General features: G+C 33.8%; 1 protein-coding gene across 6 annotated transcripts in view; it reads right to left on the bottom strand.

Moving 5' to 3' along the window:
* Positions 1-386: 386 nt before the first annotated feature.
* Positions 387-25,268, bottom strand: part of MAP3K7 (mitogen-activated protein kinase kinase kinase 7) — a 69,423-nt gene continuing 44,541 nt past the window's right edge. For 2 of the 6 annotated variants that reach the window (XR_013993155.1, XR_013993157.1), the window contains 5 exons: positions 13,608-13,713; positions 8,872-8,933; positions 8,063-8,178; positions 5,221-5,986; positions 387-4,422 (listed from right to left, as the gene is read on the bottom strand). Coding sequence is in view for 2 of the 6 variants with exons in the window: in XM_081045281.1 (XP_080901407.1) it covers positions 5,806-5,986; positions 8,063-8,178; positions 8,872-8,933; positions 13,608-13,713 (465 nt within the window). In the remaining 4 variants the exon portion in view is untranslated. Of the gene's footprint in view, positions 5,987-8,062; positions 8,179-8,871; positions 8,934-13,607; positions 13,714-25,268 lie in introns of all 6 variants that reach the window. The other 4 variants (XM_081045281.1, XM_081045280.1, XR_013993156.1 and 1 more) reach the window with 3 other exon arrangements.

Below are 25,268 nucleotides of genomic sequence, written 5' to 3'. Positions count from 1 at the left end.
GTTTTCATTGTTATTTAAAATAGTTTTGCATATTTTTCTGTGGTGTTATAATAAACCTAGTCTTTCCTAGGAAGGAGACCAAAGTTCTGCTACCCTGAAGCTGCCTTTTGGGATATTGATTTTTTTTTAAATTAAATTTATTGGGGTGACAATTGTTAGTAAACTTACATAGATTTCAGGTGTACAATTCTGTATTACATCATCTATAAATCCCATTGTGTGTTCACCACCCAGAGTCAGTTCTCCTTCCATCACCATATATTTGATCCCCCCTTTACCCTCATCTCCCACCCCCCACCCCCTTACCCTCTGGTAACCACTAAATTGTTGTCTGTGTCTATGAGTTTTTCTTTCTCATTTGTTTGTCTTGTTCTTTTGTTGTTTTTGGTTTATATACCACATATCAGTGAAATCATAGGGTTCTCTGCTTTTTCTGCCTGACTTATTTCACTTAGCTACTCTCAAGATCCATCCATGTTGTCACAAATGCTCCTATATTGATTTTAAGAAATGAGACTCAAAAAGAACTTCTGTCCCCCGTTCCACCCCCCCACTTCCTGCCTAAGAGATTCATATAGAAAAACCTGCTTCAGGAAGGAAATCTTAGGATGCTGCCTTAGCCTAATTTGAATTAAGTATGGTAAATAGGAGAGCTTCAGGCAGGGGCCTGTTAGCAGCTAGATACCCTGTGTCCCATTTTTTCTGAGTTGCCCAGCAAGCATTTGCCTGCCATGAAATTTGCTCTTCCTCAAATACCTGTAACTCGCCCATTCTTACTTCTGAAATCTAATACCTTGTCCCTTTCCTCTCTCCTTTGTCCAAAATGTCATTTATACCCAATGTTGCCTCACTGTCTTTGGAATTTTCATGCTTATGTGAATTTTTCATGCACATGTATTTAAATTTGATTTTCTCTGGTTAGTCTGTCTCTATTAATTTGATGATTAGCTCAGCTAGAAGAACTTAGATGGTGGGAGGAAAAATATTAATTTTTTTCAGCCCCCATACCTAGAATTTTAAGCAAGCAAAAAGCAGTTGCAATTTAAATAAAGATGGAAAGCAGAAAATTTTTTTTTGAAAGTTAAATTGATCAACCATATTTGTTGAAAACTACCATATTCCTATTAATATGCTTCTTGCCAAGTCCGTTCACATTTTATACACCTAAGCAATACGGATATAAATAGGCTTGCTTTAACAAACAAATGCAGGGAATTTTGTGAGCAAAGAATTAAATTTCTATAAAAACTAGAAATAAAGTCATAAATGTTTCAGAAGATGATAACATTGCCTCTTAAAACTTACGTTTTCCCTCAAACACTGACACTGAAAGGTTTTCAAGTGTCACTACAAGTAATATCATGAAAATTTCCTCTTAAGGAAATTAAAACAACTATTCAAGAGAGAGAAAAAAGCTTAAAAAGTGAAGAGTACATATGGTATGATTTCACTGATATAAAATTCTAGAAAACAGACCAGTGTCTGGGGCCTGGAGTAAAGGAAGAAATGGATTGCAAAGGGACATGAGAGAACTTTCGGGGCTGAAGGACATGTGCAGTATCTTGGATGTTGGGTGGTTTCACAAGTGTATACATACGTCAAACTCAATAAACTGCACGCTTAAAATGGATGCACTTTATTGTATTAAAAATATACCCCAATTAAAAAACAAAGATAGAAAAACGAGGCAAAAATAAAAATACAACCAAAAAAAGTGAAAAAAACTGGGTTAAGCCTCACTTTCCTATAGAGTTGAGAACAAGTCTTCTTTCCAGACCAAGCCGCACAGTATCATTATTTGTATTTCCAGTTTTAGCACATTTTCCAGGTGAAAGAGGTGGAAGAATGAAGGAACCTGACCCAACAAAGAATGTGAAAACTGAAGCACCTTGGCACTCAGTGGGCATTTTAAATTACAGTGTAGCAAAGTGGTTTAGAGCACGGATTTAGGTTTAAAAGACACATGTGGGTCTCAGTATTGGCTTTGTTGCTATCTAGAGCTGTTATAAAGCCCCCGCGCCTGCAAGTTCAAAGTTACCTCATGTTCCCCTTCCTTTCTTTACCAATTTAAAATTTTTCCTATGCTCTTTTTATCATAGACTAATAGTGGCCACAGAGCACTCTTCTATGAGATTCTGCTTAGCATAAATGATGGAAAAGCAGACTCTGGCACAAGTCTTAACCTTTAGGAGCCTATTTTCCCATCTGTGAAATGGGAATGCCATCTAACTACCATGTGAGTGAAATGGACATGTAAGTTTGCATTAGCCACAGCAGCTTGGATTATAGTACCGTGTTTCCCCGAAAATAAGACCGGATCTTATATTAATTTTTGCTCCAAAAGACGCATTAGGGCTTATGTTCAGAGGATGTCATCCTGAAAAATCATGCTAAGTCTGGTTTGGTCTTATTTTGGGGGAAACACAGTAGGTTCTCAGTAAATATCTGTGTAAAGGAATTAGTGAATGAATGGATAGATTTACTAAAAGGAAAGTAGAGTTTATAATGTGCATATGTGTTGGTTGGGGGGCTGCTAGTAGGTTGATAAAGGAATGAAATCCTTAATGTAACTTAGATATATTACGAAAAGAAATCACTTTTCTAATTAGAAGAATCAGTTAGCAATGTATGCTATGTTGTACTTCATACAAAGTAGAATTCACTGAGATAGTGAAGAGCACCCATTTAACGAAAACTTTGAATTGAAGATGATGTGTTAACTGGCCAATCACCCAGTATCTCAAAAATCACGATTATGTTACAACAGTGTTGGTATTCTAAGAACACTGACTTTTCAGTTTTTATTCGATTTTGTGTAAGGTAAATACGCTGCTGGAGCAGAACACCTCACAGCTCATTTGCTGATAAGTCATTCACCATTTTTATGAACAAGTTTAGAATAACAATCTGAATTTTATTATAAACAAAAATAAATCTAGAAAGCTTCCTTCAATTATACAGTATACACAAGGATCTCTGTATTACATCATTTTACATAAAATGCTCTAAACGACAGAAGTAGAACTTCCTACCATTTGATGAGAAGAGCTGACCGCTGAAAACCACACACACTTACAGAAAGAAACAGAAGTTTCACAGGCAAAGCCTGTGATCTCTGGCTATAGGCAGGAGCTGAAACTAGGAACACAAAAGAAACTAGGAAAAAAAAAGACATTCAGTCCTCTAGAATACTTCAGCAAAATAGTGAAACATTTGTAAACAACTTTTAAACAAATTTTTTCAATATGCTGTGTTGCTATAAGGTAAATAATCTTAACTAATTTTTATTTGACTCAAGAAACATTTTTACTGCTGAGGAGTATTTCATTCTAGATTAGATAAAACCTTTGTTTCTTTCCCTGGAGGCAAAAATGAAATGTAATCAAGGTTTGTTCAGAGATTGTATTAGTGAATTTCTTAGACTGGGGTCTTTTGGCCACTTGCTTGTCTATTTGCTATTTCTACCCCCAAAATGAGGGTTAGAATAAATGCTAAAACCAGAGTTAATTAAAAGTTGGCTCCTTGTTAATATCTGTTTGAAGGGTTGATGGGTGAGACACTGAGGAAACTGGCTGTTAATGATCCCTGCTTTCCTTTTCTCCAATCAAGGATAATCAGGACTTAAAAAGTACGAGCTTGGCCACACAACTACTTAAAAGCCCAGTGAGGATGAACTGCACTCAGCGTCCAGGACAACTACAGTGCTGAAAGTCTTACTGCAAACAAACAAGCAAGTGTGCAAAGGCTTTCTTTGCAGTTGGCACCATGACTTAAAACTACTAGTTTCTTTCATTTACCTATTCGGATATTTTTATGAAGTGACTGCATGTAATCATAACAATAATAATAAAAAAGTTTTCCCTTTAAGTATGTAATGTATAGCAAAAATACATTAATGATTGAGAAATAAAATCTGAATTCTGTAATACTAAATCTTAATGGAAAAGTCAAGCCTTAGCATCCACACTCGGATTCTCATGCTCTGTGACAATCAGAAAAGTCTCTAAATACTGACTAGGTCCCTTGTGGCGGAGTGACAGATGTACATCCAAGCAGCAATGCTATGGATGAGTTACGCTTTTCCTTAGTCTACTGTTCTTTTCTGTGCCAATTTTACTTTATTATTAATGTTGATGCCCAATATCCCTTTCAGCTAGGTAATCAAATTATTTGGGAACGATAAGCCTCCTTTTATTTAATAAAATGATAAGCTTCCTTTTATTTAAACAAAACTTACTAAATTTTGAAGAAGCTAAAAATGACACAGTTTAATACAAACTGTCCTTTACCTTTATTGCTTGTATACACAAAGAATACATTATAAAACTCAATGGGAAGAGGAAAAAAATAACAAAAGAAAAAGTTACCTGCTTTAGCATTTTTAAGAATAGTTTTGATAACTTCTTAGATCAACTTGCTTATCTGAAACAGAGCAAAACTACAATACAATCACGATATAATTCTAATAGTCACAGCAATTATGCTTTCATTTTTAATTTTTTCTTCATAAAACATTAATGCTATAAAAATGAGGTTGATGACACCCTTATTTAAAAGACACCTTGTATTGGTATCAAAATATGATTTAATAACAACTGAAAAAATAGATCTTATGTAGTCTATTGTTTCAATTAAGTTTTATTATTATTTTTATTTCCAAAATTGGTAGCAAAGTTACTGTTCACAATATAAAATCTCTGTCTATAAGTGTTGAAATTCCCTTAAAAGTGTTGAAAGGCAGCAGGCATTCTAGGATGGGTTTGTAAGGAAAATCAATTATTCCAATATTGATAAATAGGATAATTGATGAGTTTATAATCACTTCTTTAACTTCCTTACTAAAATCTCCTGATTTGCCAGGTTTTATATGCATTTGGTATCGTAAAAGTATGTAAGTCCAAGTCTTTTCGCTGGAGTAATTATTTCCATTTTCCATTATTTCTCGTTACTTTTTCAAATATATAGTGAAACAATCCAACAATCATTGCAGGAAGGAATGATCATTTAAGTTGGATAGTGTTCATTTACCTTTTAATTTCATTTGAGATATTCATATTATTAGTCATAAAAGCTTTAGTTTCAACACACATACACTCATCATAGATTTAAAAATCTTTATACCTAAAAAAAAAAAAAAGGGTTCCACTTTATTTAATGTACCATGGTCAAATTTTACTCTAATGAAATATGCTTTTATTAAATACAGCAACTGCCACTTACCTTTAAATATTTTATGGATGAAACTAAGTTCAGTACTGATCCAAGGATGCTGGCATCAAAGCCCTCACTTGAAACTATTTCTAAAAAGGCTCTGCATTTCTATAATGCACCACCAATTATTCTAGATTTATAATACCCTGTCTTTAACTTGGTATATAGCATATTTTGGAAAACAATTTATTCATTTTTTGAGATGAGATACAAGAACAAAATCATTCTTGAGGTTCCACCTCGAAAAAAGATGATGTTTGCGCATAGCAGCTAGTCTGATACCTCGTTTCTGTTAGGCTAGCCTTCACACACAGAGCATGCATATACAGCCACGGTTCACTGCATCTGTTCTGAAGTGGAGAACTGCTGCTTATTCAAGTCACAAGTGCCCCCATGTTATGCAAGGAGATAGTAGAATTGCATGTCCACATGAGAAAAGGAAAATAAACGGAGGAACAAATGCAGCAAATATACGCAGTTGGCATTCAGAACACGCCAAAAAGCTAACACTCATGAATTGTCATTATAAGCGTTTTTCTTTCCTTTAAAAAAAGTCTTTCTTTGCATATTTTAAAATTTAAGGGTCCCAGAGAATCATGAAGTGCCTTGTCGTTTTTGCTGCTGACTTCTGATGACCTCTAGTTGTTTTTTGCATTGCTGGTAGTAAGTAGAAAGGCTTTTGTTTTCATCTAAAAGCTTTTTATGTTCCTGTACCAGACGAGATGTATTTTGCTGGTCCTTTTCATCCTGGTCCAGTTCTGCAACTAGTTCTTGCCTAAAAACAAATATCACATAATAAGATATTCTATATGATGGAAAAATTCATACCTTGATAGCTAATGATGGAAACTCAATGAATTAGAACTTTTATTATGGGTCTATCATTATGCATCTTAGATACTCTACTCAAATATAATTATGGGTTAGAAAGGAAACCATCATCCACTCTTCTGATGTAACCATACAAATATCAGAATCCTTTTAACAAGTAACTTTACTTAGACAATTAGTGAAAACAGATAAAATGGTATAATCAGTTTTAGCAAATTTCATTTGGTATCCCTTTTGTGTAGGAAGGAAGAAAAAAGGCTAGAAAGGGCTTTTATCTGACTATAGGAAAATAGCACTTGAAGTTTTCATTATTCACATTCTACTTTTACACTCATGTACTTACATTCTGAAGTCAAAATCCTATCTAACTACTGTGCAAAATGGTAGTTTAAGGGAACATTTGCAAGTTATTTAAAATAGATTCTATCAACTTAAAACCGCTTTCCTATTTTAAAACAGTGTAAACAATACAAAGTACCACCCTCTTTTTTCTTTTTCTTTTTAAATGTACATATAGTCACAGGATGTGGAGTACAGCATAGGGAATAGAGTCAATGGAATTGTAACAGCTACATATAATGTCAGAGGGGTAGTAGATTGGGGGAGGGAGGTTATCACTTTGTGAGGAGTGTAAATGTCTAACTACATGGTTTTGTACACCTGAAACTAAAAAACAACAACAAAAAAACAAATAACAAAAACAAAATACCCCTTTTAAACTACTCACTTTTGCAAATATTTTCAGGAAAAGACCCTCGGAATCTTCTATAGCCTGATAAACTTTTAAAAATCCCATTGATTTGGGGGAGTATTAAGTATTAACTCCTAAAGTAAAGCTACTGGATATAACTGAATCATTAATGCAAAGTCCACAAAATGATTTCCTAGTAGTATTTAAGTGTTTAAAACTGATTTTAAAAAATCGCTTCTCGGCGTTTTGGCTACGATCAAGTGTAAAATTGATTAAAACTGTCAGTTTTCACATCCCTTCAATCTACTATTTTTTTCCAGCACAGAACTTCGCTTTCAAATGATTAAAGTATGAAAAAAGTGTAGGTTAAATATGTGAAATAAGAAATAAGTGTTTTTTTAAACATAAAGTGTCAGCAGTTCCATAATTAGTTGTACAATTTGCAGATTCTATATTTATTTCCTATTTAGTCTTACCTTTAAGATACTAGGTTGAATTCATTTAAATCACTGTATCAGTAAACTGTGATAAAACAATTTTTTTCATTTTGACATACATATAGAAAGCTTTCCAATGATTATTTCAGGAAACAAGAACTTTCATTTACTTAAGATTAAAATTAATACAGGGAATCCTATTACCATGTATACATATAGTTTCCATGATTTTTTCCCTGTAACACTTCATTTTAGTTACTACCATAAACCAGCTTCAGGTATAAAATTTCGTGAGAGTCATGCTTAAGAAAACTATTTTTTTAAGAATTACAAATAAAGGAGTATGAAAATTGTACTGTATATCTTTAAAAAAGAAAGGGCAGATTCTGTAATTCTCAGAAAAACACATGTGAGTACAAAACTCCCCAGAAAAACATTCATATGTTATGAAACAAAGCCTTCTAATAATTCTGCTCTCATAAACCAACACCTGGAATGAACATATCTACAAAAATGTTTTAAAGATAAAACACAACTGAATATTAGTAAATCAAATTATTTTACCTATGCCCAAGGAAACAAATTTTCATAACAATAAATCGAAACAGCTTTTAACTTTAAAACTAAGAATATAAAACACATGTTTATGTAACACCAGTTTACTTTCCTTAGTACTAACATGATACAGTCAAAAGGGTTGAGTTTTGCATGAAAAATAGCCAAAGGGTGCTTAAAACTTAAAGATTTATAAAATCTTCAAGTTGGAAATATGCTTACTGATTAATTCTAAAAATTATAAAGTTTTCATGTCTTCAAATAATATTGCATCTTAACATACTTTAAACTCAAAATATTAATGAGTTTTCATTTTTATTTATAAAAGATAACTTACTTTCTCTGTAGTAACAATGCAATTTCTGTTTGAACTTTCATATATTCTTGTGCCATTTTACAATGCTGTTCAAACACTGCCATGGATTCTTTGGAGTTTGGGCATGGTGCTAGAGGCTGAAAATAAATCAGGAATGTTAAAACATAATTAAATCAAATCTCAATATCTAGCTGAGAGTTAAGACAGTGACTATCATGTATTTTTATAGCACTAAAGTAATGATCTTTTAAAAATAAGTATTAAACCATGTCCTAGAAAATCTGTGTCCTTTTGTCAGTGTTAACTCAGAACTTAAATTCACACTTGACTGTTTTAACACTTTGTTGTTACAGAGAGCCATGACTGGAGTACTCTTGGCCTCTGGTTTTAGATTTCAGGTCGCCAAATTGTATTATACTAAAAGATGTTTGTAGCTCTCGTACTCAGGAGGAGACACTGAATGTATTACTTGTATTTTCAGTCACTATGAACATGACAATGTTCATATGAGCTTGTATGAGCTTTATATTTTAATGCACTGAAATCAAAGAGTACAAATGCTGTTCTTGGCAGTCTTAAAGATATGACTATTTTAAGATAACTGTTAGGATAAGAACGTGAATTTGCCAATTTTAAATTTGATTAACCTGAATGAAAGAATCATTTATGTTAACTTGATTTTAAAAAGATTAGGTAGGCTAACCAAAAGCCTAAATAAATGAATATATAATGACAGCTAAGAACACAATCATCAATTTTAAAGATAAATTCTCTAAACTTTTTCTAAGGAAAGAGTAAACATTCACTGAGAAAGTATAGTACTCCCTTACCTGTAGTTGGTGATCCAGTGTAAGATAAGCCATTGGGATGGAGTTATCTGATCCATTGGTATCTGGAATTCAAGCATACATTTATTTTCTTTCACAAATTATTATAAACAAAAAGCAGGAAAGCATACATGAAATATTGGCAATTTTTTCCCCTAAATAACACACAAAAGATACTGTTGTAATGAAGTCTATTTTTGAATTCTAAAGGTAAACAGAAGATAATCCAATTACCAGCTAGAATGCAACCATATTCAATTAAATATTAAAGCTTATAAGCTCTTGTTTAATTAAAAACAAAAACAGTGATACCCTTTATATTTTAAATTTAGTCTTCCCAGATCCTATCTAATCAAACCCACATCTCTGTCTTTCCTTGTTTGTGCTAAGTTTATTATAAGGCTGTGTCAGCAACATTAGTATTTTTTAGCAGGGAAAAGAGGAAAGCAAGAAACACATTCTCTTCCAGTGGACCATCTTCACTTTATACAGATTCTAGTTTGAGTCCCCATCCCAACCCTCTTAATGAGAATCACTGCAGAAAATGAAAGATGTTATTGATGGGAGTATACTACACATGAAAACTGGCTCAAAGTCAGGCCCAAAACAGTTAAATGGGCTCATTCAAATGACCAGTCAATTTTATCAAACTATTTGAATGGATAGCTTTCCATTTGAACGTATTTGAATGTATTTTAAAAACTGCCCTAACTTGCATGAGGAGCATGAAATGGTCTTTCCTCAACATTACCATTTATGTACAATAGTTCCAGAAGAAGGTAGGTAACTGTGAAATCATGGACTTTTCTTTCAGAAGTAGCTGTTTTCCCACCGTTAGCAGAGAATAAATGAGCTAAACAAGTGAAGTGCTGTTCAGCCTTTTTCCTGACAAGTAACTCCTTGAAAGAGTGGTGTGGATAAAGGCAAGGTCAGGATGATAGCAAGATACTGCATCCAATGCAATAAAAATCTGAGACAGTGTGATGGTTCAGTAACCTCCTAATTTATCATTGACTGGTATCTAGCTTTTTTTCAAGCTATGGAGAACGTGCTTACAAGTAACTCCAAAAACGAAGCAAAATCAAACGAAATGAGATGATGCATATAAAAAATACCATGCAGAGCTGGCATATCCTAAGTCCTCAGCACATGGCTGTGTGGTTACTATTATTATTGTTATGGACACTACATGGAGATTAGGAAGGAAGGGTATTTTTAAATAGTCAAATTTGTACTTCAGAATGAAAAAGTAATATTTATTAAAAACGAGTGCATAAAGAATAACTGAGTATTGCCCAATAGGGCCTTATTTACCCGAAAATCATATACTAACACAAATATTTTTCTGAAATGGCTGAACAAGAAATACAGTTAATTTATTTCTCTGACCAACCCACTCCCTACCCCTAACAGTAATTTCAAACTATGTTCCCCCAGTACTTTTCACAAAATTAAAACTGATTGAAAATGATTTCCCCTTGACTTTACAGGAAACATTAAATGTCTTGAGTTTTTTCAATTTAACATTTCCACTATTAATCTTTCTTAAATCTTTGATACTTGATATATCTTATTAAATCAGTACCCTGTATCTGATACATATTTTAGAATCAAGTATAATATATATCAATGTTAAGTATAATACACATCAATGTTTACACATATCAACGTATTCCAGGGGTGAAAAAATAGTCCAAGGATTTATTCAAACAATTAAAGCCCTTCAGTGGTGGGGAACTTAAGGTCCTTTATTGATTATTATTACTTTGCTAAAACCAAGACATGAGATTTCATTTTCTCACTTAAACTGAAATTTAGTTTTTAGTCAGCAAGGATATTTGCTACAAGGCAGCAAGGATGTTTCCATGAGAGTTTGTTTTTTAATGTTTCAATTCCTAATCAAATCCAAGCTCATTTCTTTAATGTCAAGACTCACATTTGTCTGGTTAAATTAGGCAAAATGTCTTTTCTGGCCCCTAACACACAATACTCGTAACCATCTCATATTCTCTCAGTATGAAGTTCCCTTCATGTGAAATGCTGTCTTCTCCTTTCTGCTTTATGACTAAAGAACAAGTCTCACTATTTTACAAAGAAGTTGCAAACGATGCCAGGTCTTATCAAACTGATTTCTATCTTGCCTATTAAAACACTCAGCTTGTACTGAAAATTTAGTAGTTTATTATGTAGCATGATGGGTTTGTCTTTAGGTGCCAGTACTATGACTCTAATCAGATAGCAATGGGCCAATTCTTATACTTCTGTCTCCATGAAGTACTAAGCACAGGAGAAAATCTTCAGTGAGTTTTCCACCTCTCTATGGCTTCCTCCACTGGGTTACGCATCTCTTGCTAGCCGCTCTTGGGTACAACTGTCTTTTTTTTCCTTTTATCTCCACTATATTATAAATAGAAACCCAAGAGCACTCATTATGTGCTATGATTATTAAATCATTATGTTCTTTATTTTTCTCTGAAAAATAAAAAGAAATCTTCCCCCTTTTAAACTTAAAAAAAAAAAAAAATCAAATTAATTAGGTTGTTTTACTTACGGGCTTCTAATTTTTTCCTGAGTCAGAGCCTTCAAAATAAAAAGGATTTACCTATCTCTTACCTGTAATCTAGTCTAGTAGGTTGTTCATCAATACTTTTCTTAGAAATAGTGCAAACCTGAAATTAATTATAAACTTAAACCAGCACAACTTCTAAAATTGAGTTCAACATTATTTAAAAATAATAACCACACATTTGCAATAATTTTAAGGCAAAAAGAAAAAAATTCAGTTGATATTGCAACCTGAACTTATGTACAATTTCTAGCTATCAATATTTTGTGGTATTTTAGGTCCCAGAAAAATAAAATGAGGTGGAGGTTGGAGAGGTGGGAACACACATGAAGTGGAAAAGAGCAGTTAAGTGAGAGGGACATAAGAGAATTTTTTAGTTTACCCTCATGCATTCACAATCTGCCACAGCTGACTGGCACGTCTAGATTAGTTTAGGCTGAAGTCAGGAGGTCCCGCCATCAGGCAAATGATGTAATGTCAGGATGAGTACTCCCTCACTGTTGGCTTAAGAACCTAAAAGAGCTGCTATTACCTGACCGTTAATGATCAAATCTGTCAAGGGCATTTCTGTTTGCCTCTGAGAAGCACGGGATGATGAAACCTGCACATGTGCTCTGTAGTGGTGAAAGTTCTAAAACAATCCTAAGTCGGCTGTGCTGGGGGTGAAACTTAGAGGAGTTTTCCTACCACTAAATTTAAACTTACTAAAACCAGAGAGTACACCCTTGGCTAAACATAGTTCTATCTTACATGACACAGAAAAGCCACTCAGTTAATTTTTTAAATTAAATTATGAATTTGACTAAGCCATGCCAAGTATCTATAAATACTTGTAAGCAGTATTTCAGTTTGCAAACACAGAATGCTTTTTAATTTCAATTTAATTGCCATTATTAATAACATAGCTGATCTTATATAAAATCCCAAATGGTTTAATTTTCCAAGGTCTAGATCATCGTTTCTTCTGACATAACATATAAATAATAATATTATGTCAGCATACTGCTGAGTATTTACCTTAATGCTTAGGAAAAGCAAATTCCACTATGCCACATAATTTCCTGCTTGCCTATAATGAAACTACTTCATCACTAGGTTTTAATACTAATATTTTGAGCAGTTAGTTATTCATATTAGGGAGCCTTAATAATGCTTAACAGGCTTTTAAAGGTCTATTTAACAGAATATTTACATAACTGAAATGAAATCTCCCTATCAGTTAAAAATGATTAAAAAAGTCAATGGTTAGAAATTTTTTTCTCACTAAAGTACATCATATCTTGTATCTTTAAAACAAAAGACTGAGATGAAGATGATTAATTTTAACCTTCTGTTGCTTTTAGGTATTTAAAAGATTAACGACTTTACTATTATCATCCAGTAGGGTGGATTATAATGGGACAATCACAGACCTGAAGTATCAGGAATACAGTATCTTCCTATTTGGGAAAGCCCCAAAACAAATCATCTTCAAAATACATGTTTAGCATCTGGGGCAAAAAATGCAGAGGGCAAATAAATGGTCTGTGTCTCAGTACTCAAGAAGACATTTTTGGGCTGGCCCAGTGGCTCAGGTGGTTGGAGCACCGTGCTCCTAATGCCAAGGTCGCTGTTTTGATTCCCACATGGGCCAGCGAGCCGCACCATCTATAGCTAAGATTATGAACAGCTCTCCTGGAGCAGCTGGAGGTTGGCGTGAGCTGCCATGGGCTGCTGTGTGCTGCTGCTGCTGCTGGCTGCTGTGTGCTGCCATCGGCTACCATGTGCCACCATGAGTAGCCGGTGGCCAGCAGACGGTGTGAGAGGCTGGCAGCTGGCGAGAGCTGCTGTGAGCTGCTGTGAGTGGCTGACCAACAATCAGGGACCGACTGCTTCAGCTGGGAGGAGCACAAGTCTCATAATACCAGCATGGGCCAGGGAGCTGTGTCCTACACAACTAGACTGAGAAACAACGGTTTGAACTGGAGTGGGGCTGGAGGGGGAGGAAGAGACTGGGGATAGGGAGAAGAAGGGGAAAAAAAGACATTTTTATCAGTAAATAATTGATTTTATTGATAATGAAAATCTAAACTACTGTACAATGCTTACCTTTGTAAAGATTAATGACACCCCTAAATGAAAATAAACAGGTAAATTCAACTTCATAGTTATAATGAGGAAATAAACTGATCACCTGCGGAATCATCAGGGGTCCATGGATGACTTCGAGCTGGCTTTTCTGAGGTTGGTCCTGAGGTAGTGATCATTCTGATGCTAGGACTGGATGACCTACTGTTCACCTATAGGAGGAAGTGACAGGAGAAACAAAAGGTAATTTTAAAAAAAGATGACAAGAAAAAATTTCCATTATAAGACAAAGGACAGAATTCCATTTCTATCAAGTAGAAGTCCTACAACACTCTGGCAAAAAAACTAAGTAAATCTTCTAAGATCTCTCTCTCTCTCTCTCAGACACACATACACACACACACACACACACAAATACATACACATATTGAACACCAATAACCTAGAGCTTTTGTTTTGACTGCCTGCTGCACTCAGAGGAACAGGTGTAAAGTCCTGGGCCTTTATAGGATGGGAGTTAAGGCTAGAGAACCCCCATGCTTAAAGCTAAAACCCAAGACAGGCTTCGTGATGGAGAAAGAGTGAACTAGGAAAAAAAAAATCTACCGTACAAAAGAAAACAGCAAGTAAATTTGTCTTGGCAGTGGCTCTGGGTGGAGGGAAGAAAATGCATCCACTGTGAATCCACAAAAAATTTCCAAAATTGGTGGAAGACACAACACATCCCTAACGTAACAAATCCTGAGCAAAACAAATAAGAAAACCTACAATGCTGAGTTAAACATCGACATATTATAACCAAATTCTAAAATACAAAGACAAACAGAAGACAGTAAAGAGTAGCCAGAGGGAAAAGATAGGTTATCTCTAAAAGAATAACAGATTCTCAATAGCAACAAGAAAAGCCAGAACAAAGTGGAATATCTTCAAACTGCTAAAATAATTGCGAACGTAGAATTATTTAGCCAACAAAAATGTGAAAAATGAGGTCAGAATAACTTTCTCAGATGAGCAAAAACTGAGTCTACCATTCATACTAGACTCTTACCATAAGAATTTCTAAAGCATGTTGTTCAGGGAGAAGAAAATATTTTCCCTGATGGAAGGGCCAAGTTCTAATCAGGATTACTGCTAAACACAAGTATGAATCCATACACTGAAAATATTTAATAATGGAAATAATGACTAATTTATAGAATTACCAAACAAATAAATAAGATGGTACTAAAATCTGGATAATGATAGCATCAACAAGAGGAGCGTAGATTTAAAAATCCTTATAGTGTTCAGGATGAGGGTAAAAACATTACCTTTAGGTTGGGCATGAGCGTTAAAATTTCATAGGTAATTATTAAAAGTAATAATATATATAACTCCAAAATCAGAGAGAAAAATAATGGAATGAGAAATACACTGAATCCAGAGGAAGGCAAAAAAGGAGAAGAGAAATAAAGTACAAAGTAGGAGAGAAAAATACTTATCAGTAACCGTAATAAATGTAAATGGATTACACTCTCAAGATATTTAAAAAATCAGATTGTCAGGCTGGATTAAGTGCTGTTTATGAGCCATATCCAATTCACAGAAATAGAGAAAACAAAGTTAAAGGATCAAAAAAAGATAACCAGGAAAAACTACCCCAAATAATATTATATAGCTATATTAATATTAGAGAGAATATATTTTAGAGCAAAAAAGTATAAGAGAAAGAGACATAAGTGATTCAATTCAGTATATGACAATTCAAAATTTACATGCTGTACCTATTATAACGTAGATTGTACCTATGTAGCTTCTAAATAAAGCAATAAAACTATAAGGAGAAAGGGATACATTCTCCATCACAGTGAGATATTTTAATGATCCTCTGTAAATGATATATCAAAGCAGACCAAAAATCAAAATGCTCACACAGTAAAATCTGAACTCCATAAAATGCAAGCTTGATCTATTATATGAACCCTATGCCTATGAGTAAAAAATGGAAAATATACAGTTTTTAAAGCACTTAACATTTATGAAAACTGATCATGTACGGAACTATAAAACAAATCTCAAAAAAGTTTTAAAAATTTAGTGTCATATAAAACATTTTTTATACTAATTCAAAAGTAACTTTAAAAAAACCCATGTTTAGACATTTAAAAATACTTCTAAATAACTCATCATTGGTCAAAGAAAAAATATAAATTAGAAAATATTTGAACTGAATTTTAACTTGAATCATGCTAAAACTTATAGGATGCAACTAAAGAAGCACTTAGAGAAGAATATTTAATTCTACATATTTATAGGAAAAAAATCAGAAGCAGTAGTAATTGAAAAGCTAAGGAATTAACTTACATAGTTAGAAAAAGAACCAAGCTATAAGCTTCTCAAAAAAAATAAAATAAGAATGAGGACATACTATAAAAATTTTGTGGTTAGTAAATAAAATTAAAAAAACAAAAAACCCTTAGAGTGAAATAGACAAATTGCAAAAACATAAATTACCAAAATGTTTATACATTATAAAAAATACCAAGCCTAGACGGTTTTATAGGTGAGTTCTATCGAACATCAAGAAAACGACATTTTTCCATCTTAAAGAAATTATTCTAGAAAAAACAAGAAACACTTCCTGACTGATCCTGTGAAGGCAGTAAAAACCGATCAATAAACACGGACAGTATAGAAAAATTATTAGCTAATTTCATTTATAAAAATAAATGCAAAAGTCAAAAGTTCAAAAAATTACATTAGCAAACAGAATTAGTCAGTGTAAACGCAATAATAATAATTTAAAAGTACGAAGTTATTCTACAAATGCAAAGGTTACCTCAAATTAGGAATTCTATTAATCCAATTCATCACATTAACAGATTAAACGAGAAACACTTCAATAGTTGCATAAAAAGCACTGGATGCAACTTAACATCCATTTAACAAACTTAAATTTCATTTAAGAGAATTTCTTAACCAGATGAAGAATAATTATAAAAAATCTACAAACGTAATATACAACAGAAAAAGGCATTGGGGGCTGGCGAGAGGAAGACAGGGAGGCCACAGGAGAGGAATACACAGGGAGTCACGGAAATTGATCATGTTCCATTTCCTAAGTTGGGTGGTGGGTTCATGAGTGTTCATTTTATGATCAGGTTTCATAGCTTACATATTACGTGGATTCTCTGTATTTGTATTTTATGTATTAAAAACTCTAAAGGACATAAAATGAATTTCATAAAAATTTTTTAAAAAGCATCTTTTTTTCTTGAATACCCAATAAGAGACTCAAAAATAAGAATATGGAGTTATACAAAGTAAACATAAAAAAACCCCAAACATTTAGAATCTTACATCCAGTTTCAATATGTAAACATAGAAACACTCAAAGATTGCATCAAGTAAAAATAAGTTCAATACAGTAGTATAAAGTACTCTTGAGTAGAAATTAGCAGATGTGAGTTTAACTAGAACCATAATTAGTGGTGTGATGTCTGATTTAGTTTACTTCAAGAAGTCTTGCTTTCCTTATCTGGAAAGAGGTTGGGATTGGGTTAAGGATGTGATGACTTCTAGTGTTCTATCCAGAGCTAAAATTCTGTGATTTTAAGCCTTGAAAATGCACAATGGATTTAGGATACTAAATAGTGAAAAGGTTTTTTATAACAACGTCAGAGATTAAACCATAAAATAATTTAGAAGAAAAGAAAAACTGATGTAATATTACTTTCATCTTGGATACTTAGTGAAATTGCTTCAGAAATTCCAAAAGGCTTTTCTATACCATAAACAATTTAAAACTCTGTATCGCACAGGTCTTTCCAAAACCTTAGTTCATTAATGCCACATTATAAAGGAACCCTTTGTATCAAGATGCTCATTCTCTTCTCTGCTCCTGGCTAATTCCTCTCCATTCCATAAGGACCAGCTCAGGATCCCTTCAACATCATGTGCTCATACTCGCTAAATCCTTAGTTCTTTGCACACAAGACCAGACCTATGTTTGAAGATGAGGAGTGCGTAGCAGAATGCAGAACACAAAACGTTCATTTATTCGGTTGTTACTGGATCAGCTCTGAAATCCTGACTCTGGCGTTACTGAGCCTCCGTGGGCAGCTTTCCCCTACCTACCCGATTCTCTCTCCTCTGACAATTAATTATGCCCTTGCTTCCCTCCCTGCTTTTAATCTTGACCCTGTGTTCTTTCAAGGATAATACACTATAGTGCAAAGAGAATGTATGAAAATGAACTATATAAAACTGCCATTTTTATAGGTCAAAAAGAGTCAAATAGCAAATTCACATGATTTAGACTTTGGAGACGTGGGTTTAAATCTCAGATCTGCCATTTATAGCTGTGTGAACTTGAACAAGTAACTCAGCCTCTCTGAGCCTTAGGCTCTTCATTTATTAAGTGTGGATGAGAAGTAGCAACAGCTCAGAAGTCAGGCCTTGGAGACAATACTACCCAGAGTTTGAGTTTCTGGTCTGCCATTTATTAGCAGTGTGGCTTTAGGTAAGTTATTTAACCTCTAAGAGTCAATAGTAAAATGAGAACAGTATTACCTACCTTACCAGGTTATAAAAAAATCAAATGAAATAATGTACCTGAAGTGTCTTGATACAATAAAAATGCTCACTTAATGGCACATAATTGGGTTGTTGTAAGTGTAAGATTGGAATATATAAGTAGACTTGTAGCACCTAATAATTCCTCCTCTAGGTCAAAATCACAGTTCTTTTATAGAACATATTCAGTGACTAAACCCTATCACAAAGACATTTTTTCTCTTTGAATTTTGGCTATATTTATAGTCCATTCCTACAGAAACTTCAACTTGAGCCAGCAATGCTTTGTATTACTTTCAATGTTTGTGATTTCACAAAAGCATTATAATCTCCTAAGGGCAGAGATCATGTGGTATTTTTGCATTATACTCCCCAGGATTTAGGAAACTGCTGAATATACGATAACCACATAATAAATACTCATTGAAGAAAATGATAATATAAACTGCTGGCACTCAGAAATGAGACTGGTACAAAATAAACCTACATATGTATGGGCAAATAATTTTTGAAAAAGGAGCTAAAAACATACAACGAGAAAAGAAAGTCTCCGCAATAAATGGTGCTGGGAAAATTGGAAAGCCATGTGCAAAAGAATGAAACTAGGCTGCTATCTGTCACAAAAATTAAAATGGATCAAAGACCTAAATATAAGACCTGAAACAATGAAATGTATGGACATAGGTACTAAATGTACATAGGTACTAAACTTGTGGACCTTGGTCTTGAGAGAAGATTTTATGACTTTGACCCCAAAGGCAATGGAAATAAAAGCTAAATACATAAATGGGACTATATCAAACTAAAAAGCTCTGCACAGCAAAAGAAATCAACAAAACAAAGAGGCAACCAACCGAATGTGAGAAGATATTGCAAACAACACCTCTGGTAAGGGATTAATATCTAAAATACATAAAGAACTCAGACAACTCAACAACAGAAAAACAAATAATCCAACTGAAAATGGGCAGAGCTCCTGAACAAACACTTCTCCCAAGAAGACATATAAATGGCCAACAGATAAACCAAAAATGCTCCCCTTCACTAGCTATTAGGAAAATGCAAATCAAACCCACAATTAGATATCACCTCACCCCAGTTGGAATGGCTATCATCAACAAGAGAAGTACTAACAAGCATTGGAGAGGCTGTGGAGAAAAAGGAATCCTCATACACTGCTGGTGGAAATGTAAATTGGTACAGCCCCCATGGAAAATTATGGAGGTGCCCCCCAAAAATAAGAATAGAATTACCATATGACCCAGTAATCCCTCTTCTGGGTATCTACCCCCAAAAATCTGAAAACATTTATCTGTAAAGATATATGTACCCCTATGGTCATTGCAGCAGTATTCACAGTGACCAAGACATGGAAACAACCAAAGTCCTTTGACAAATGATTGGATAAAGAAGATGTGGTACGTATTTACTATAGAATATTAAACTCAGCTGTAGAAAAGATAAAATACTGCCATTTGTGACATCGTAGATGGATCTTAAGATTATCACGCTGAGAAACACATCAGACAGAAAAAGTTGAGAACCATATGACTTCACTCCTATGTGGGATATAAAACTGAAAGCAACAAATGAACAAGAAAAACTAAAACTCATAGAAACAGACAACAGTTTAGTGGTTGCCAGAGGGTAAGGGAAGAATGCGGGGGGTGGAGGTAGAAGAGTGTAAAGGGGGTCAAGGAAGGAGAATTGACTTTGGGTGGTAAACCCACAATGCAATACACACACACACACACACACATACATATATGTACATATATATGTGTGTATATATATATATTTCTATAATACATCATATTATATATATCGTGCATATATACACACATATACATATATGATGTATTATAGAATTATGATGTATTATAGAATTATACACTTGAAACCTATATAATTTTACTCACCAATGTCACCCCAATAAATTTAATATAAACAAACAAACAAATACATACTGGGGCTTAGGCTTACATACCTTTTGTATATAAACCTTATATTTTGTATATAAGAATAAGAATAAACACCAAAGAGAACCAGTGATGAAATATGTAACTCTTACTTTTAGGGTGCTACTATCCTTGGTAAAACAATTATGGCTGTTATGACATTATTACTGAGTCCTTTTAACCTTTTTGGCTGAAAGCAAGTCTTGTGATTTAAAGAGTACACTGATTTGACCATAGTTATAACTTCAATTGTAAAACAAGAATAATTTTTCTTCAAAGTGCTAGCAGAGGAGGGTTTTATAGTCAACCTAATTTTATATTAATATTTTTAACAGTTCAAGAGGAAAAAAAAGTGTTTGTGACACGTAAGACTCAATATCAGTTATGAGAAATGAAACAAGATACAGTACAAGTAATAATTAGGTTTATAAAATATAAAAATGGATTTTGTATATTAAAAAAAGCCACAGAACATTTGTCATCTTAAAACAAATAATCCTATTTGGACTAGTATGAATTATAGTGATCTTTAAGTTTGTATCTGTCCCAAGAAAATTCTTTGCCACTTACTGCTTTTTATCTTCTACTTTCCAAGAAACTCTTAGCCCCTCATGTGCACACTCATTTGTTCTACCTGAGATTTCCTATAGCTGTAAAACTAAGAAAGTAGGCTAATACTTTTAGGTCAACTTTCAAAACTGGTCTTTTCTTTAAAGCTACAAGAAAAGATCTAACGAGTTAAATTTAAATCCAAAATTAAATAAGTCTTCACATTTCAAGAAACTGATATCTCAATGAATAACATAATATGCTAACATGTTTGTATAAAAAAACAAAGAAAGAAATAATTAAAAACAAGCTATAAGTGTATTTTTTGAACACCTGAAAAATAAAAGGTATAAATAAGAGGAACAGGTATCTGACAATTTTTGTTTTAAATCTAGATTGTGGATTAAATTTATGTTACTGCTCACAACCTCTTATGAAAGAAATCTTATTTTATAGTAGCTACTTTTTAAAAATAATCACTAGTAAAATTCTGATGGCCATAAATGTTCTCAAACTATTAACTCACTTAGGTTGCTCCTTCCTTCAAGACAATTACAATTAGTTTTCTATGCTTGTATAAACTTCAAAGTTTAAAAGATATAGAGAAACTTGACTTACCACAAGGATTGGATATGAAAGTGGTTACGAGAGTACAGAAATGCCACATAGCAATTTAGGGCAGCAAAAGAATTCTAAGCCAAATTTAAACCGCAGAGGCAAATTACCATCAGTGGACACGAACGAAAATTGGATCTTTACCAGAACTTTATCTCTACATTTATAAAAAGAAATTGGGAGTTATTTTACAGACAAAAATAAAGCTTTGCTTCTTTTTATGTCTCACCTGAAAGACTGGGAAAATGTTTTCGTAAGGCAAGAATTTATGGCAAGTGCTACCAGTTAGACTGACATTTTAAAGCTATTTAAAATCCTCAGAAATCTTAGTCGCTAAAATTATACGAGCACAAAACACAGAGATTAAATGTTAATTTATATAATATTCTTGCTTAGTTAAAATTTGATTAATTTAAATAGTAAAAAGAAATGGGTATCAGTTGGTAATGGGGATTTACAAGGGTACTTCCTCCATTATGACAGTCACAGATAATTCAATTAAATCCATACATTGAAAACATTCTTTCTAATCTGAAGGTATAGGCTCAGTCTAATTCTGGCTTCATTACAGTTCATTACAAAGAAATTGTAGAATTTTATTCTTCTTTGGTCTTTAAATTCTTCAATAGAAAGTTATACTATGAACCAGGAACTATTTAAAACTATTATGGAAGCTTCTGATTTAGAGCTTTAACAGAAAATTATTTACACTAAAGAAGCTAGAGATTGGATGGACAAAAGTAGTAGTACAATAAATTATATCCCTTAAATAAAAATAACATCTAACAATATGTCTCTGGATATGTGATAAAAGGCCATAAAGCAAATACTTTCCATGATCTCTGACAGGAGCTTCTCTTATGATACAGAAAGAATAGAATGCCAACAAATTTTACTTTTTTCCAAGTGCTATTTTTGTTTTACTTTTGGATAGTACACTATAGTGAGAGGAAAAAAGTGGTAAGAACCCTGGGAGGCACACTATTGGGAGTCAGCACACCACATGCATTAAGCATCTGTTGTATGTCTGGTGTTGTCACATGTTGTAAGAACCCCGAAGTGTGGGTGTCACAGTCCCCACCAGCAGATAAGGTTGCTGGAGCTCAGGGAAATTAAGGAATTTGCCCAAAGTCACATACCTGACTACTAACAGTAACATTCTAAAGCCCATATTGAAATATACCGTGTTTCCCCGAAAATAAGACCTAGCCGGACCATCATCTCTAAAGCGTCTTCTGGAGCAAAAATTAATATAAGAGCTGGTATTATATTATATTACATTATGTTATATTATACCTGGTCTTACATTATAATAAAATAAGACGGGGTCTTATATTAATTTTTGTTCCAAAAGACGCATTAGAACTGATGGTCCGGCTAGGTCTTATTTTCAGGGAAACATGGTAGTTATTAGTATGTCTAGTTCTCTGAGTAATCATAATTGTATCATCTTGCAGTTGTGATTTTCATTGACTGAAGCCCCCTCCAGAGAAATCTTGAAAACATATATTGGATATATGTCCAGAAGGGGTATACAGGTATACATGAAAGTATATTTTTAGTGAAACATAGAAAGGCTCACCCAGATGTGTAAAAAATAAATCTGTGCAACCACCATTATTCAAGGTGGGTTAGCCTTGCACAACGAGATACAGCTGAAGTTCAGCATTGCTGAAAACTATTTAAATAATTAATGACAACGCAGACTATCAGAAGCCAAACCATTTGAATCTGAAGAGATCTAGGATTACTTTAGAATGCGTTAACATTCAAATTTATATGCAAGATGAAATGCCAGTCCAGAGTTTGTTTGCTTTGGAATCAGATCTGGATTCAAAACTTGGTGATAGCAATTACTGACCGGTCTCAGGGAAGTAAGAGACTTAGGTAAGTTTGTCTAACCCTCAGTGTATCTATCTGCAAAATGAGGAAAATAAACAATTCCACATTTACAGTGTTAAGATTAAATAATATATATTAAAGGCTCGACTAGCACAAATTTGGTATGCAATAAATAAATGGCACCTGTTGTTACTTTTTAAAATTGATCTGGGCATAAGTCTGATCTGCCCAAATAAGCTCCTTGGGGACAGTGGGCCTTCTTGGTAGCAACCCCCCCCCCCCCCCCCAAAGATCACCAGGAACACATGTGGGATGAATTGGGTTTAGTTTTCATTGCAGTGAAGTAGAAAGCTCACCAGGGGGCACAGTGGCGTGTCTCAGTAAAAGGGTTTTAGAAAGAGCTTATAGGATTTGGGATTCTGTTTTGTGATTTTTTGGGAGGCTCCATGGAAGGAAGGGTTCACTGTAGATTGCCTACAGTCAGAAAACAGGGAGGGAAGACGAGTGAGGACAGAACTGCACCTGGTAAAGAAGCCGCAGTCACTCACATCCCCTGGGAGAGGGCAATGCTTTGGCATCTTGGGGGTGGCAGAGGGACTTTGCTTTTGTCCGTGCTTACACAACATTATAAAATGGTCTTGTTTTGGCTCATCTTGTCATGGTCTCAACATAACCTTGTCTACTGGTGTTCTGAGAAACTGTTTACATTCTAACACTGAAGCCTCAATGTCAGCTCCGTTCCTGGACATCCGGCTGCTTTTTATTTCTCAGTAACTTTTCAAAGTGGTTAGGAGTCCAGATTCATTGTGCTTAATAAGCTTCCTGAATTAATAAAAACCTGAATTAATTAATTTAAAAGTGAGTTGTGTTTTGTGAGTTTAAGAAATACTTACACAACTACTTTTAATTAAGAAGCTTGTTTTGTTCACTATTTCTCTCAACAGAAGTGGCCGTATAAAAACAACCAATTTAATTTTAGTTTACAGATGAAAGTCTAAGTGATTTTATTAATATCAGATTTTATTAAGATCAAGAGTCAAAGCAGAAACTGTTCAGTTCCTTTTCCTCTATGAGATGCAATGGTAAACTATCTACGTTCTCTCTCTTCCTCTGATGCTTGTACTACTAGGTGGGTAAATTCTTCATATTCTTTAGAAATCTCCATGGTCAAAACACAATCCCCATGCCATGTGTTTAATCACTGTTTAGCCAGACTTTAAAAAGAACTATACCTTCAATTTTGAAAATTCATATTGTGCATTATTTGAAATTCTTCAAATTATGAATGTTATTTTCATGAGTACATAAAATATTTAATGGTCAATTATCATAATATTTTCAGGGGAAAATGTTTTCATAGTACAAATACATTAGGATTACTGCTTGTCATTCTCATCCCAAACTAGGTATTAGGCATTTTAAGTTACTGATACTTAAAGTAAGAGAAAGAGGGAGTCAATTTTAAAAACTGATCATACAGTGGCTAGACATCACCTATTTTAGAACGTATTTTACTGCATATCAAACTGCCCCCTCACCCCAAATCTTTTGGAATAGTCCATGACAATTCATGCAAATGACTGTCCCACAACCATAGTCTGCTTCAGTTCCAGTGTTTTACTACCTGAAGGTATGGTAAATGAAAAGGGTAACAATCATAACCTTGAGTAACACAATTTGTGAGGAAGTAAGTAGGCTTGGTATGGTGATCAGGCCTGATTTATAGCAATGCCTTTACTGGAGTACAGAGGAAAGCACTTGCACTAGCAATTGCTCCTGAACTGTCTAAGGGCAAGGTTTTCATTCCCAGTCAATGTGAGAACATTGGGGCTAGAGTTTCTTATACTTGGAATATCAATGCCAATAATAAAGACAGTAAAAAAGGCTGATCTCATCAAACCTCTAAGGAATCAAAGCAAATACCAGATGTCAAACTATCTGTTACTAAATGCCCTAATCAATACTTTTTAAGTATTTGAGGGGGAGAAAAGTGGGAAACTTCATTCAAAATTTCTGGGGTCTCACAAAAGCAGATATACTGAAAAAACTGCTATTAAATAAATGAAATCACTTAATATCATAAAATATATAATAACATGAATGTGTGTATATATACCAGGGGTGCCCAAAAAATGTACATATATGACTTGTATTTATTTAGCTTTTGATATCGGTATATATTGAGTATTATTATAAAATTTTAATAGTTTTTTCCTTTCTTAAAATCTATATACATTTTTTGGCACCCT

This window comes from Rhinolophus hipposideros (genome assembly GCF_964194185.1).
Source record: "Rhinolophus hipposideros genome assembly, chromosome: 3".
In the NCBI taxonomy this organism is placed as follows: Eukaryota; Metazoa; Chordata; class Mammalia; order Chiroptera; family Rhinolophidae; genus Rhinolophus; species Rhinolophus hipposideros.
Note: the sequence above shows the minus strand (reverse complement) of the source record. Positions and strands in the feature narration are given on the sequence as shown.